Here is a 14,814-nt window from a genome sequence, read left to right on the forward strand (position 1 = left end):
TCTCCCTAATGGCACAGCCCCCCTTTAGAGGCAACATTTTACTGTTGCTCGTGGCCCAATTAGTAAAACATACTGAAATTCGTGAAAAAAGGACAAGGGAATATTGGGTTAGGGCACATTTAAGTTTGAAAAATGTTGTGCACAAGTCTATGGGAAAGTGTTCCTAATGACTTATTATCCTGACATTGTTTATATAAACCACTAGACTAGTAGCATGAGAAATTAAAACACACATTAACTACTGCATTGTATTGAGCACTTGCGCAGTACAAATCCTCACCACATATTTCATCTGAGCCATCGGCACAGTCGGCCACAAAATCGCAGCGGCTGAGCGGGTCGTAGCACTGATTGGTGGTGGCGCACTGGAGCCGGCCGTCTGTGCAGTACTTCTCGGTGCGGTTGTTGAAGGGGGAGTCGGGCATGACTCCGCCTCCGATACAGGAGGACGTGAAGGAGAAATCATCCAGGGCTATCTCGCTCTGCCTGCCATCGCCAAGGACACCCTCTAAAACAATCTGTGAGGCATGGACGACAAGAAGTCTTAAGATAAAGCCCCATAGACGTTATTCACTGAGAAACCAGATGTCATCTCCTCCCGCGAGTCAGGCCAACTTCCTCGACTACAATAGGTATTCTTTAAAGATGCATTTCACGTATAAACGCACATGATCACGAGTGGCAAATTTACATCGTACTTATACAGAATATTTTTTGCAAATTGTGATGTGATCAAGCTACATGAGTCGTTTGTCAGGAATTTTCATTTGGAGATTCAGGCCAAAATAGGGCCACTCCATCACATCACTTCATCACATCTCTTGGTGTTCCCACTTCCTTAATTTTTTAACTTAAGATGGTATCAGCATGCAGTTTTCACAGCAGTGCTGAGATTGTGCTCTTTTCAAATATGAAACAAAAAATGTTTTGACCAGGGTCGACAAACGACTCATTTAGCTTGATCGCATCACAATTAGTGCCTGAAAATGGTACACTGCCTTTCAGCAGATTGCCACCACACCAGAGGAGAATCAGGTTAATTATGAGATGGGTTTACAACAGGCATAGCGAAACCATTGTGTTCTCTGGGTCATTAAAGTGTGTACGAACCAGTAATCATGGTTGCACCGAGTTGACTTCTGAGTGATATCGCAACTTCACCAGAGAATTGCAATCATCACTTCAGCAATCTTGCTCAGTATATTAGCAAGCACTGTGGGAAGGAAAAAGGGGCAATATCAGTGCCTTTTTCTCTTCCCACAATACTTGTTATACAGGGCGTCCTGAAAATAATGGTGCATGTAAACCCCGCCATTTTTGCCAATTTACAACCGAGATGTATTGCAAATGTTTGTAGTGCTGACTTCATGCACAGGTCAACGTCTCACTTACATCGAAGTCTTTGTCCTTAGTTGGTAGAGGGACCTCCCTGAGCTGCCAGTCGTCTCCTTGATCTCCAGTCAGGGAATCAATCATGATGACCTCATCGGGACGTCGGTAAGACGTGACCTGCCAGACCTCCAAGGTACCGATGTCATTCCCGTTCATGTTGTACCAGAAACGGAACTATCAAAAAGTAACAATTAACGTGAATGGAGGAGTTAAAATGACCAATCCTGCACAAAGGCCATGGTGGGGTTATCAAGCAGAGCAAGGTCAAAATGCAGGAGAAAAGTAGGATCAAAATATCAAATTGTAAAAACAGGACAAAAGTAGGGCTTTGGAGTACAAAATCAGGATTAAAGGACTTTTGTGTGACTTTCTCTGGTAGTTTTTGTTGATATTCGTCCATGTCTACAGCATCATCAGAATCATTTGGCATATGTTCTGTACTCACAACATGATGTGCTCCATCCTCAACTGAACTCTACTGCAGTGCCCATCAAGGCCTTCATTATTTGATTTACCTATTTTTTTTTCAATGCGACTTTATTTTTTACAGTTGTGGGACAAAAATGAAGGGCAAAGTAGGAAAATGGGAATTAATGAAGGAAAAAAAGTAGTAAAAGTAGGAGCAAGATAAAGAAAAAAAGGAAAACGTAGGAAAACAGCATGCAGCATCAGAGCCAATTAATCATGATATCTAATTAATGATTCCGAGAAATGATCCAAAACTCCTAGTCTGTAATCTCCTTGACTATTACTAGATGATAGATGTACCAGTATAAGATTTGAAAAATACATTTTCAGGTTTTATTGACTTAACTCTTAAAAGCTCTGCCACATTGAATAATGAGGGAATTTCCCCTTTCTTTTGCGACATCAAGTAAATGTTATCACCATACATGCCATACAGATCATATTTGACATTCATGTACAAAACTGGATGTTGGACATGTGGTCACATGGTGTCAATTTCCAGCAAATGGTTCTCTTCTGTACTGCATTTTTATCTCTCGAAATATGAATGGTTTAAAAGCATTGACAAACACTATTTAATGTGGGCCAAATAAAAGGCAATCTTACCGTGCAGTCACTGGTACTCTTCCTGCTCATAGTGGGGCTATGTATTCTGGCTCGGTCACCGGCTTGTCTCGGGTAAAGCGCCTCCGTGTAGATGTAATAGCCTAGACAGCAGTAATAAGAATTGAGCTTTGCATAGTGAAACATATACTGTTGGATATTTATGGAAGCAGTACTCAAAGTTTCGAACAATAATGATAGGCTTTCATCAGATCTTGAATACTGATGGAGACATTTAAAGTTCAATATTGGGGTTTGTGCATCACCGGAAAAACTGTATACTCTTTGTTGTCCTCAGAGAGATTGTGATAACGAATTACTTGGGTGGGACTCAAACCCACAACCTCCTGGGCCCAATTTCACGGCGCTGCTAAGCACAAAAATTTGCTTAGCACCAAAATGGCTAGCATATAAAAGCAGGTTAGCCAAAACTCCATGTGATTATTATGCTAAGCAAACAACAACTGAATACTAATCACGAGCAATATACATCATAGGGAGTTTTGGCTGGTAACCTGCTTTTATAAGCCAGGCTTTTTTGTGCTAAGCAAATTTGTGCACTTAGCAGCGCCGTGAAATTAGCCCAAGACGTCTTACAACTCAACTACTGAGCTTGCCAGGGTCGGCTGGTTGGTTCGAATCTGATATAGCAGCGGGTACCACAACCAAACTATAAAGACAAGATGGAATTTGCGTCGTAGCAATGTAAATTCAATATTGGGGTTTTTGCCCTTCACCGATGTATTTCTATAAACACTGGATACTCAGTGTTGTCCCAAGTGATTGCAAAAAAAATCACCCGGGTGGGACTCGAACCCACGACCTCCTCCAACCTCACCATGAGCCAAAGTAATCTCTTCAGAATTTTTTGCTGAAACGAAATGGCATCTGTCAGAGACAGAATTATTGATGTACCATTAGCGTAGTTGAGATTCGTGTGATCATGCAGCGGTCCTGTTCCAGGGTTGATTGTGTTGCCGCCCCTCAGCGTCCAATCAAATTCCTCCTCGTCATCTTGGAACCAATCGCAGATGTCCAGAGAGAAGTCACAGCGCCCAGGGTAGCCAGCTGTCAAGTGAAACAGGATTTGTGATTGGACAACAGAAAATACTGACATGATCGGATGCCTGCATCAATGCATAGCGCATAACTTTGAATTGAAAACCAAATGAAACAAAAAACATCTTACATGGCCTCCTGTTAAAACTCCCTGTGGAGTATTTAGGAGAAAAACCAACCAAGTACCAAGTACATTCCCCCCCCCCCCCAAATTGTTTTTTTATATTTTATTACTCTTTCATTAAACAGCAAAATAGTCAATGTCAGGATGGATAAACATAATGAATTTAACAAACATAACATAAAACATAAAATGCACACAATACGTCAAAAGAAGTATAAGGAGTACAGAATCTAGAGAAATGTTAGCCTTGCTCATCTTTACACCATGCTAAAAAGGAGCTATGAAGCTACTAGTTAACTGTGGAAAAAGTGTACTTTGAATATAATTCCCAAATACTACATTACAACTAAACAATTCTATCCTGCTGTGGTATTGTCCATGGCTTTTGCTCTATATTCAAACAAGAACAATCAAAACCTAACTTGTTGAAGCTTCAGCTAAGTGGATATTACACTTTTCAAAAAAAACAGTGGGGGAAAAAAATGCCCAACCTTTTGATCATGAAACATGATTTTGTATATAGCACATTTCTTTCCAAACATCAGTCATATTGACTGATCGTTGGAAATTACCTACATTTCTTGAGGTCTTCTAAATGACAGATGAAATTATTTCACAGGGCGTTTAGTACCAGTACGATCTTTAATCCTTGTTTAAAGCGTTTTGATAATAATTCGGTAGGTTACTTTTGGGATATTATGCAAATGGTGTTATGTTAGATGCATCAGGGGCTATATCTGCTCATGTCACAAAGCTATGGAATAGCTAGGAGTTATCTTTTTGAACTACTTAGTGTTCAAGCAAATGCACACACTCTGCGCTCGACAACCTCTGGTGTGGTATGTTTACAGCAGCCACTTGGCAAAACCGCATACCATGGCGATCGGTCATTGTCCCCCGTCTATGGAATAGGCTACCGGCAGCAATCGGATCTGCTGATACCTTCAACATTTTTAAAACTTACTTGAAAACCCATCTTTTTAAGCATTACCTTTGTATCACTCAAGTTAATTAAGTTCTTTTTACTTAGGCCTGCTTGTTTGTTTTTAAACTTTTTATCTGTATTTCTTAATAACCTGTGGATTTTTAATTGTACAGCGCTTTGTGATGTCTTTGTTACATGGAAAGCATTTTTTTAAATAATTCATATTATTATTATTTAATGATCCTACTTATGCCTTGAAGCGCTCTACACCATATGTTGACTTCGTTTTTACAAACTTGTTACAAACAAGTGACTGTTATTGACCAATGACGATACAAAATACCAAGAGACAAATGAACAGCAATGCATGGATACGCTTATTATAAATTCCAACTTACTGCAGTGTAGCTCATCTGAGTAATCCATGCAATCGTTGCCATAGTCACAGACCCTGGCAGCGTCGATGCAGTGGGAGTTACTGCAGGTAAACTGGTCCTCCGTGCACGGTGTTCCATCGATAACTAAGCAAATATGGAAATGAAGGAAAATAATAATAACAATGTGGCCTTTTCTTTATATATGACATGTATCTACCATTATTTGTGATCAAGGCACACATCATTATTACCCCTGTTCAATCAATCACAATAACCTCACAGGTACCCATTTACTCCTGGGTTGAGAGAAGCAATGACTGACAAAGTGCCTTGCCCAAGGGCACACGCACCATAACCCCGGCTGGACTCAACCCCACAACCTGCAGAATTACCCACTGACCAAAAGTTAAATACGGCCGTGTCCGAAACGGGCTTCCAGAGCTACGGCTACGTCTATTGTCAGCGCGTCCCCGCGTATTTTCAATGGGCGCAGACCTAGACCTAGCTCTAGACAGCTAATTCGGATGCAGCCTACCCCGACCACGAGGCTACCAACTCTACGGAAATTCTTCTCCAGTTGAGCAAATGTGTAGCAAACATTCAATATCTTTTTCACCATTTTCATTCGCTCATCAACACTGCACAGAGCAGTGATGAAAACTTCCGACAAGGAACGTTACTACAAATCCTTAGAAATAAATATACTCCCAAAAAAATAAGGTTTACTTACTCGGAGGTTCACAATCAATGAAAGTAACGTCATCTATCGTCACATCCCCAACAAAGCTAGCTCCACGTCTCACTTCAATAATAATCTTTGTGTCAAAAAAAAGAAGAAAGATAGGTCAACATTGTACTTTTCCTAATAAACTCAACCAAAAAAGAAAGTCCCCACATTCCAATACTTTTGTGTCTTTCTCAAAAACTACTGAGCAACTCTCGCCCAAATAACGACTAATCAGAAATACAGAAATACAGAAGTACAGAAATTCCTTAGCAATCTAGCCATACTTTTTATTTGGCCCAAAACAGTGACAATGTGTACGAAATTATGCAATTTATGACAAATGATACCGAAAACAGTTGCACTTTTGTATACGTGCAAGTTGTGTTTCACACTCACCTTGCAAGTATACAAAAGTGTAACTTTTTTTCGTTACCATTTGTCATAAATTGCATATTTTTGTACACATTATCACTGTTTTGGGCCAAACAAAGAGTAGGGCTGGAATTTCTGTACTGATAAGTCGTAATTTGAGCAAGATGTGCCTAGTAGTTTTTGAGTTAGACAAAAAAGTATTAAAAGGGGACTTTCTTTTTTGGTTGAGTGTATCTACCGATCCAACAGAATAGAATCTAATGGATGAATTTAGACTTGTGAAACATAGAAGCCGTACTGTTTGTCAAAACAACTGGCAGCCTCCGGTGGCACAAGATTTGCTTACATATTCATTATGCCCAATTGCCGGACACTGCCTCCTTCTTCATGGTTAAGATCCTAACAAAATTTTACGATGAGGAAAAACATTCCTTGTTTTCATTAAATTAAAGAACCTGAATTATCTTTGAGTAACAGACTCATCAACAAAAAAGTTCACTTCTCACTTGAGAAAGTCGAGGAAAAAGTCTGAATGACAAGTGCACCATTCATGACACCATTCAACCATGTCCATGATTCAACCAATCTCCACTAATGTATGTGGGAAACATTGGCATTATAGTCTTTTTCTTCCGACAATTGCCAGTGAAAAGTAGTCACCATCCTCAAGATCATCATCGTGATTTTCAAAGCATTGCATTTTATACAACTTCATCTGATCTGAAACCTCTGAAAATATGTGAATTTTATTGCAGTCAAATACCGTTATATCCACGTACGTTTTTTAAAGCTCTGTACTTAGCCAGCTAGTACTAATTTCAATCATGTCATATAATGCTTAAACTTATTTTCCGGCAGTAGAATACTCCAATCCAGGCTTACTTAAGCCACAAAAAAAAAGTCTCCGGTTTCTGGTATGGAGCTTGCCCCAAAAGTGGTGCGGCGACGCATTTTTAATTTTTTTTACCTGATTTTTTTTGCTTCAAATGTGTGCTGATGACTGCAAATGGTGCCCGAATAAACTTAGTGCAAATATATGGGAGTCCAGAGAGGCCACACCAGAGAAGCTTATTCTCGACCATAACCCAATCTAAAAACACGTTAAAATTGTGCAGCAGCAGGATTCCAGTCAAACCAGTGAGTTTGGCGGTTTTGAGACATCATCTTTCATTGAAAAAAAAACTTTTTCATTTTGCCGACGCGCATGGCTACGGCGACGCGCGCGCATACCAGAAACCGGAGATTTTTTTGGGGGGCCTTAGCCAGCTAGTACTAATTTCAATCATGTCATATAATGCTTAAACTTATTTTCCGGCCGTAGAATACTCCAATCCAGGCTTACTTATGTCCAGGCTTACTTACAATCTGTGCCCTGACGACTGGTAGAACAGATTAGAATTGTGCTCGCAATACAGATGTCGCTGTGCCAACTTCATCAAATTTGTTGAAATTTAATTCAGAAAATTCAGAATTTTCGAAATATTGATTTGAAAACGTTGTTTTTCCGATTAAACTCGGAAAAGCTTCATCTCTGTTTGTTACCTTGAAATTCTGATTAGTGCCGATGTAAACATTCTCCTTCCTCCACTTGTCCTGGCTGGTACTTCCAATCCGGTTCCACATCAGCCGCCGGTAACCAAAAGCCTCCGTGTAGACACTCAGCGTGTCCACGTCCGTGCCGTACATGTGATAATACAGCCTCATCTGGCAGTTACCCCCACTCAGTGAGATGGTTGGAGTGTTGAGCTCCGTCGTGTCAAATAGGGTGCCTGGCGAGCTATCCACGTACATGTACCATCCTAACGAGAACAAGAATGTTGTTGTATCAAAAAACAAGCAACAGTTTTATAGGTAATTGTTTATCGAGCTTAAAGGAACTATGCAGTGGAAATTCAGGTAGCAGACCAGTAAATAAACTTCCATAGACCCCAATGATAAATGCTCCCACTTCAAAAATTCGGGAAAAATACTCACAACTCTCCAAGGTGTTCGAGACACACATCAAATTAAAGCTTATTTCATCATCTTTCACTTTCTTTTCAATTTTGGGGGGTCCACTGATGACTTTTAGGGGAAATTTCCATCTGAAGATGATCACCCCTGAAAATAGTCCTGAAGCCCATCACCATTTTGAAAACGATGCCTACACTCCATTGCAAAATAGAGCGCTTTTAGGGTCCAAAGTACATCAAAATTACACAGAACTGCAAGCTCCCAGTCCTGTGCACGGTTTCCACCCATATTTTTTACAAACTCTCAAGTTCATGGCCCACAGCATGCTCAAATACTGAAGATTTTGAGGGCATGCAAATCGTGATTTGGCCGGCGCAGGCTATTTCGGACCGATTTACTGGTCTGCACCCTTCAGCTCATCTTGTTTTCATACACATTACTATGTGTTGCAACAATACATGCACGATCTTAATACTTGTTTTCATTGAAAGTGACAAGAAAGTGGTAGTTTTTCAATTATTAGCAAATTTCATCAATACATGTAAGAGGCGCTATTTTGATTTTGTCACACAAGGTACTCCTTGTCAAAACTGCATTAAAAACAGTACACAATTTAGTCCTTCAAAATTACCCACAAAAAAGTTTCGAAGAAATATTGGCCACTTCTATTGTCCAAACAAGCTGTTTAGAATGATAATCAAGTAAAAAGTGGAACTTACTCCAAGAAAATGAAGAAAAGTTTGATATATATTTGTACACAAACCTAGGGAGACACTACTGTTCTGCCTTGAATGACATCACACTTTGCCTCATGAATATGGAAATTTTCATTAGCATAAAAACTAAAATGTTGACATTTCTCATGTTATCATGGGATAGGTTGTTCTCGTAGTCCTGACCAGGATCCCAGATCGCTTTACAAAGCAGATCTGTTTGTACCCAAAACAAAAACCTTTTTTCCTCAGAGTTACAGAAGTCCCCAAAAAGCAAAACAGAAATTTGAAAATGTATAAATTACAAATTCATTGAATTTTTTTTTAATGGGGTTTGCAAATTTAAAGTGGAACATCTTCCAGTTTGCTCCACGGTCTCTGATTGTAACAGCATTCACTCGCTATAGCGGTCTTCTTGGTTCATCATGAATAGCCCATTTGAAGGATCAGAGAGTTTTTTAAACCATTTCAGCTCTGGAGGGCATTGCATGCAGTATCTCAGCATCGGCATGACCGTGAGCTGAGTGGGAACTTCAGGTGAAATTGGATAACCGTTATCCGCTCTGAAACAAACTAGGATAGCCGGAGTTTGAAATGTTTGGTTTCTCCCACCACCTTTTACAAGTCGATACGTTTATGTTGTTATTTATATCAGTCCCTTTCCCTACCATTTCCTGTCCCAATTGTGTGGTCAACATCAGGCCTCGATTCTCCAGGTTCCCGTGAGTTAGGCTGACCTCTGACCCACTGAAACCGTGGCAACTCTCGCTGATCATGTGACCCTTCAAGCGCCCTCGGCTGCACCTCTTGCCATCCGCAGACGCCCGTCTCAAAATCGCAGTCCTGGACTACAGAGAGGCAGACAATTCAATACAAATGCATGTTACTATTGAGGGCCAATTTATTTTAAAGATGTAAGTGCAAGAAAACAAAATGCTCCTGCTGTCCCACTGCCTGTAACGAAATTCAGCACAGCCAAAGTTGCAACTAGCCCCCCCCCCCCCCTTAGACCTTAGACTCGATTCCCTATTTACATCGACATCCCATTTAATGCTACATGAGCCCCTGCCACTACACCAAGGAACATGTTTAAGTAGCAAAAGGATATAAATATGATCAAATAGAGTGAACAATTTTTCACTTTGGCTCATTTTAATAAATGTGTGCTGGGCAAGTTTTAAACGCTCCATTTAAGACTGAATAGAGGCTGGATGCTGATAATTACCCGAGCCGAAAATCAGCATCTAGACTCTAACCAGTCTTAAACAAAGCGTTTAATACTGACCATGCACATATATATTCCCATTCATAAAAACCTCTTTGGTAAATCTTTTCGGTCCAAAAGCCAAAGCAAGTCAAAACTTATAAATGTCCAATGATTTTGTTCAACAAGTTTACTTCATGCTTTTAAGCACCCCTCTAGCTGTATTATGGTATGTCCCTCTAGCTGTATTATGGCATGACCCTGTGGTAACAACGCCTTATATGGTCATTGAAGCATGTATCGTGCGGACTGCGCAATGTGGCGCAGGACGCAGCTGTGCCGGTGTATTGTGAATTTAGGACTATGAAATACTGAATCATCACTGGTAGTGCTGCGCATGCCTACATGGGGACTTTGAACAACAAACCAATTAAACGGTGCTGGCACTAGATTTCATAGGAGTCAAAATGTCATGTGACAGTGGAAAATTGTTAAAGACCAGCCAGCCATGTCTTTATCAACCGTTGAAAACCGGCCACATGACGGCTCTCGACCAATAGGAACTGTCTTAGGTAGTTATGAATGCAGCTTTATGGAATATTTGGGGGCAAATCATCCTTACTTGCAGATGCAGGGCTGTGATTGAAAACAGAGTTGTAACAAGTCACTGGTTTTTGTGACTAGAGTGATCTTAGAGAAGGGACTCAAGTCGAGTCGAGTCATTTTAAAGAAGTGACTCGAGTCAAGTCGAGTCAAGTCGAGTCATTAGGTCAAGAAGGTTGAGTCGAGACAAGTCAAATACAAGCTCGAATCAAATCGAGTCACAAATATTTGAACATTATATAACAAATAAAGACAAGAGAAAAAGTAATGGGTATCACTAACAGTTAACAAGAAGTGAAACTTCGATCTTATATAGGCTATCTGGTTTGGCTTCGGGTCAAGAATTGTTTTGCCTTTTTCCCTGATCGTTGAAAACATCAAAACCATCTTGCATTACATAAAACTTACTATTTAGATATAGGCTTGTGTCTATTTAATATAATAAAAGGAGGGCCTTCCCTTGAGTCGAGTTGAGTCATTCTGATGAGGGACTAGTGGAGTCATATGTTCGCAGTGACTCAAGTCAAGTCAATCATTTACCCTCAGGGACTCGAGTTGAGTCGAGTCACCCCAACTTGTGACTCGAGTTGGACTCGAGTGAGTCATTACAACTCTAATTGCGAAGGATGCAGCTACTGTACAACATGGTCGATCCGAGGGTATGTAATGGCAACTTAGGCAGCTGCCATTCCAACCAGAGATCGGAACTGTGATTTTTGCACAGCCAGAGATCCAAAGTGTTGGGATTTCTTACCACAACCAGCCTCATCCGACCCATCTGAGCAATCCTTGCGGAAGTCACACGCGTGCCTCCTGGGAATGCACTTGTTCTCCGGAGCACAGAAGATCCGACCTTCGTAACAGTTGCCCTGCAGGTCAGGGGTCGTAGGTGACAAGGTCGTAGTGTCATCAGCGGGAGTGTTTGGAAGTTGACCTGAAACGAACAAGACAGTCTTGGTTCATGACTGGTTTTGGATTTTTTAAAAATGTACAGAAATTATTTTCACATCAAATACTTCAATTTCAATTCTTCAGGGAGTAGCTCTAATGAAAGCGTGCATTTTTTTACAATTTTTTTTTATCTATCTTTACAAAAATGCAGACCCATATACAAATGCAATGTGTTTTGAAGATTTTTTTTTTCCATTTAACAAATTGTATGTTTTGTTCTAACCGTTGTACACAATGCAGCCAGATGTTAGCGAAACGTCATCGATAGCTATGTCTCCGTTCAGACCATCACCAATGGTTGCTTCTATTACAATCTATGGGAAAGAACGAAATACACCTCATAGATCAAATCAAATTATAATCAAATACTTTATATATTTTTTGCCCTTGAAAATATGAAGATCGGGTACTATTAGGGGTTTTTCAAAATCTTACTCAGTTTATGACTTAATTTGGCTTCATTTCTGGGGCAAAATTCACAGATCTGCTTAACATGCTTAAGCACAACATTTGCTTAAAGGGAATGTACATCATTGGCTTTTGCTGTAATTTTCAGAAATGAACTATTTGAGGGGTTAGTATAATAGATCAAATATTGTTACACTGACATGTTTGAAGTTTTGTGTTCGAAAATGCTGGAAAAACCATGAAAAACAAAAATGTTCAAGTAGTCTGGTTCCTTGACTCCACTAAAGATAAAATGGATCAATTTATAGATGCCGGAAAATTGTAAGGTAAGGGAACCAGTCTAGCTGGCCTGCACCCGTTCATGAACATGTAACCAATAGCAAACAAAATTTGGACCCAAAAAAGTGTAAAGTTGGAGCAGTAGTTGCAAAATAGTTAGGTTTTTCCAACGCTGGTCGGCCGACCACCGTTGGAAATGTATACAAAAATACCATTTTCTTGAAAAAGACTTCACACCAGGTGCCATTATTTTACAGGATGCTTTAGACTGTCATTTACCAACATCCTAGTAAGGTATTTCGTAAAAACTTGGTAGTTTTATTTTTCGATGTTTGCAAATGTTGTATATGAATTCCCTTTAAGCACAAACAGAGTTTGCTTAAGATAATCAAGTAACCCGCCAAAACTCCATGCGATTGTTACGCTAAGTAAACAACAACTAAATACCAGTCACAAACAATGTACATCGCATGGCGTTTTGGCGGGCAACCTGATTATTTTAAGCAAGGATTGTCTGTGATTAAGCTAATTTGGTGCTTAAGCAGCTCTATGAAATTGGACCCAGGTTTTAGAATTGTTTTAAGTTGCGTTCTCCGCACTAGTTTTAAGTTTCAGCACCTTTCACTTCTCTTTCCAATGTCTGTGAAAGTTGTAGTTCGATAATGCTGACTGTAAGGTAATGGTCTTCATAGTGCTTTTTTAATAATAAAAAATATCAACAGTATCACCATCTTTTTCACTTGGTGGTATTGAAGTAAATGTTTCATTGCAGCATCCTAGTTCACTCAAAACTGTGGCCTATTATATGATCAATTATCATCCTTGGCAGAGTGAATAAAAACCCACCATGAAATTATAGGAGGTCGTGAGCGTAATCTCCGCTCTCTGCCAGTAGTTCCCCTGCTCGGTGAAGCGGAACCAAACCGGATCATTCAGGGATGTAGTGTTGGCATAGCGACTGGCGTACACATTCAAATAATCCACGTCTTCACCGTACATGTGATAGAAGAAACGTAGCTGCAACACACAGAGGCAAGAGACAAGTTCCAATAAAGACACTCACAATTTGACCTTTTGTCAAAAGTCTGATATACCACATTTATATTACATTTGCAGAGTCAAAAATCACCACACAAGGTAAAAATAAGGTTGGGTCATAGATCAGATGAGGTCAGGTCATAGGTCAGATTAGGTCATTTGATCAATATTAGTCACTATCTGTTGCTATAAATACATAAATATAGATCATTTTATTGCCCCTCGCTGTAAAAATAATCTGTGTTCATTTGTGACTTTAAAATTTTACAATTTCTGCCACATGCTTCCCAAGTATTCAAACACTATATGAGATAAATATACAATTAATGTTTTTCCGATCTGATGATGCAAATTTGTGATAATTAGATGTGCGCATTTTTTTTTGTTCAATGCAGTTGGATAATGAAACATCGTATTTCTTCTCATTGTCTCCTCTCCACAGTTTTCTTCAGGCTTGTGAGCTACAGTGTCTGGGGCACTTTTGAGAAATTCTTGGTTTTATTACCAGAAAGAAATAAAAGCAATAATAATAGAGATAATAATACCCTGATCATCAGGCCACGAGACCAGTTTTTGCAGCAGCTCGAGATCAGCGCATTCTGGTCTCTACCCTCACAGGTACCCCTTTAAACTCCTGGGTGGAGAGAGGCAATTGTAGTAAAGTTTTAAGCCCCAGAACACTAGAATGGTTGTCGTCAGGGTGTGAATCCATGTACCACAGCGCATGAGTCAAACGCGGTAACCACTGGACCACGTCGCTCCACAATATAGAACAGACTAGACCCTCATACTATTATTTCCAATTTTCTTGTTTAAAGTCTGTTGTTAATGGCCTTATATGGCAAGAAATGAACAAAATTTATGTCTTGAAATTCTTTAATAATTCTACAAACCTGGCATGAGCCGTCTGGGGCAGACTGGAAGTTAGGACTCGTGATCTGTGCCTTGGCCTTGTAGGTGTGCGAGAACCGACCGTCCAAGTAGATGAAATGACCTATAAAGGATCAAGAGAGTTAAAACTTAGGCTACAGTCGGTGCCGTATTTCAAGGCATGTTGGATCATTTGCATTTATCTCAAGAGTAGCCTAACTATCAAAAAGTTCACTTGTATTAAAGATCGTACTGATCATGATACTAAAACAAAACCCATGAATTTATTCGTTCTTGCTCGCCGTCATTTAGAAGCAATCAAGAACATGTATTTCCAACGATCAGTCAATTGACTGATTTTTGGAATAAAGAGTTCAATTGAGGAAATTGTGTTTCGTGATCAAAAGATTGTGCATGGTGTTTCACTGGTTTGACTAAAAAAAGAGTAGTGGGGTTGGGTGGAAAAGGGAGGGGTAAGTATAGCCATCAACAGCTAATCAATGCACTTCAAGCTTCAACTCTTTGTATATATCTCGATCACCGTGATAGGTGTGAGTAATTTCCCAGATTTTGTTTAAGATGGGGGCCTGGTGTATCGCGGGAAATTTGAATTCTATGAAATACGGACACCTTGGTTGCATTGCGCATGCCTCAGTGAAGATAATCAGAAAAGTGGTGGGCCACGTGTGAGGCCAAGAATCCCTATATCGGGCACGGGGCTGCGTTTCGATTGCAACGGTGTTCCACG

General features: G+C 40.0%; 1 protein-coding gene across 1 annotated transcript in view; it reads right to left on the reverse strand.

The window, feature by feature from the left end:
• LOC119725946 (MAM and LDL-receptor class A domain-containing protein 2-like) overlaps window positions 1-14,814 on the reverse strand; it is a 65,940-nt gene that overhangs the window by 14,273 nt on the left and 36,853 nt on the right. The window contains exons 15-26 of the mRNA XM_038197567.1: window positions 14,090-14,190; window positions 13,005-13,175; window positions 11,695-11,785; window positions 11,275-11,454; window positions 9,382-9,561; window positions 7,590-7,846; window positions 5,679-5,763; window positions 4,970-5,092; window positions 3,379-3,531; window positions 2,467-2,567; window positions 1,393-1,566; window positions 281-518 (exon numbers count right to left, since the gene is read on the reverse strand). Of these exons, the coding sequence (XP_038053495.1) occupies window positions 281-518; window positions 1,393-1,566; window positions 2,467-2,567; window positions 3,379-3,531; window positions 4,970-5,092; window positions 5,679-5,763; window positions 7,590-7,846; window positions 9,382-9,561; window positions 11,275-11,454; window positions 11,695-11,785; window positions 13,005-13,175; window positions 14,090-14,190 (1,854 nt within the window). The remainder of the gene's footprint in view (window positions 1-280; window positions 519-1,392; window positions 1,567-2,466; window positions 2,568-3,378; window positions 3,532-4,969; window positions 5,093-5,678; window positions 5,764-7,589; window positions 7,847-9,381; window positions 9,562-11,274; window positions 11,455-11,694; window positions 11,786-13,004; window positions 13,176-14,089; window positions 14,191-14,814) is intronic.

This window comes from Patiria miniata, unplaced genomic scaffold (assembly GCF_015706575.1).
Source record: "Patiria miniata isolate m_02_andy unplaced genomic scaffold, ASM1570657v1 HiC_scaffold_19, whole genome shotgun sequence".
Classification (NCBI taxonomy): domain Eukaryota; kingdom Metazoa; phylum Echinodermata; class Asteroidea; order Valvatida; family Asterinidae; genus Patiria; species Patiria miniata.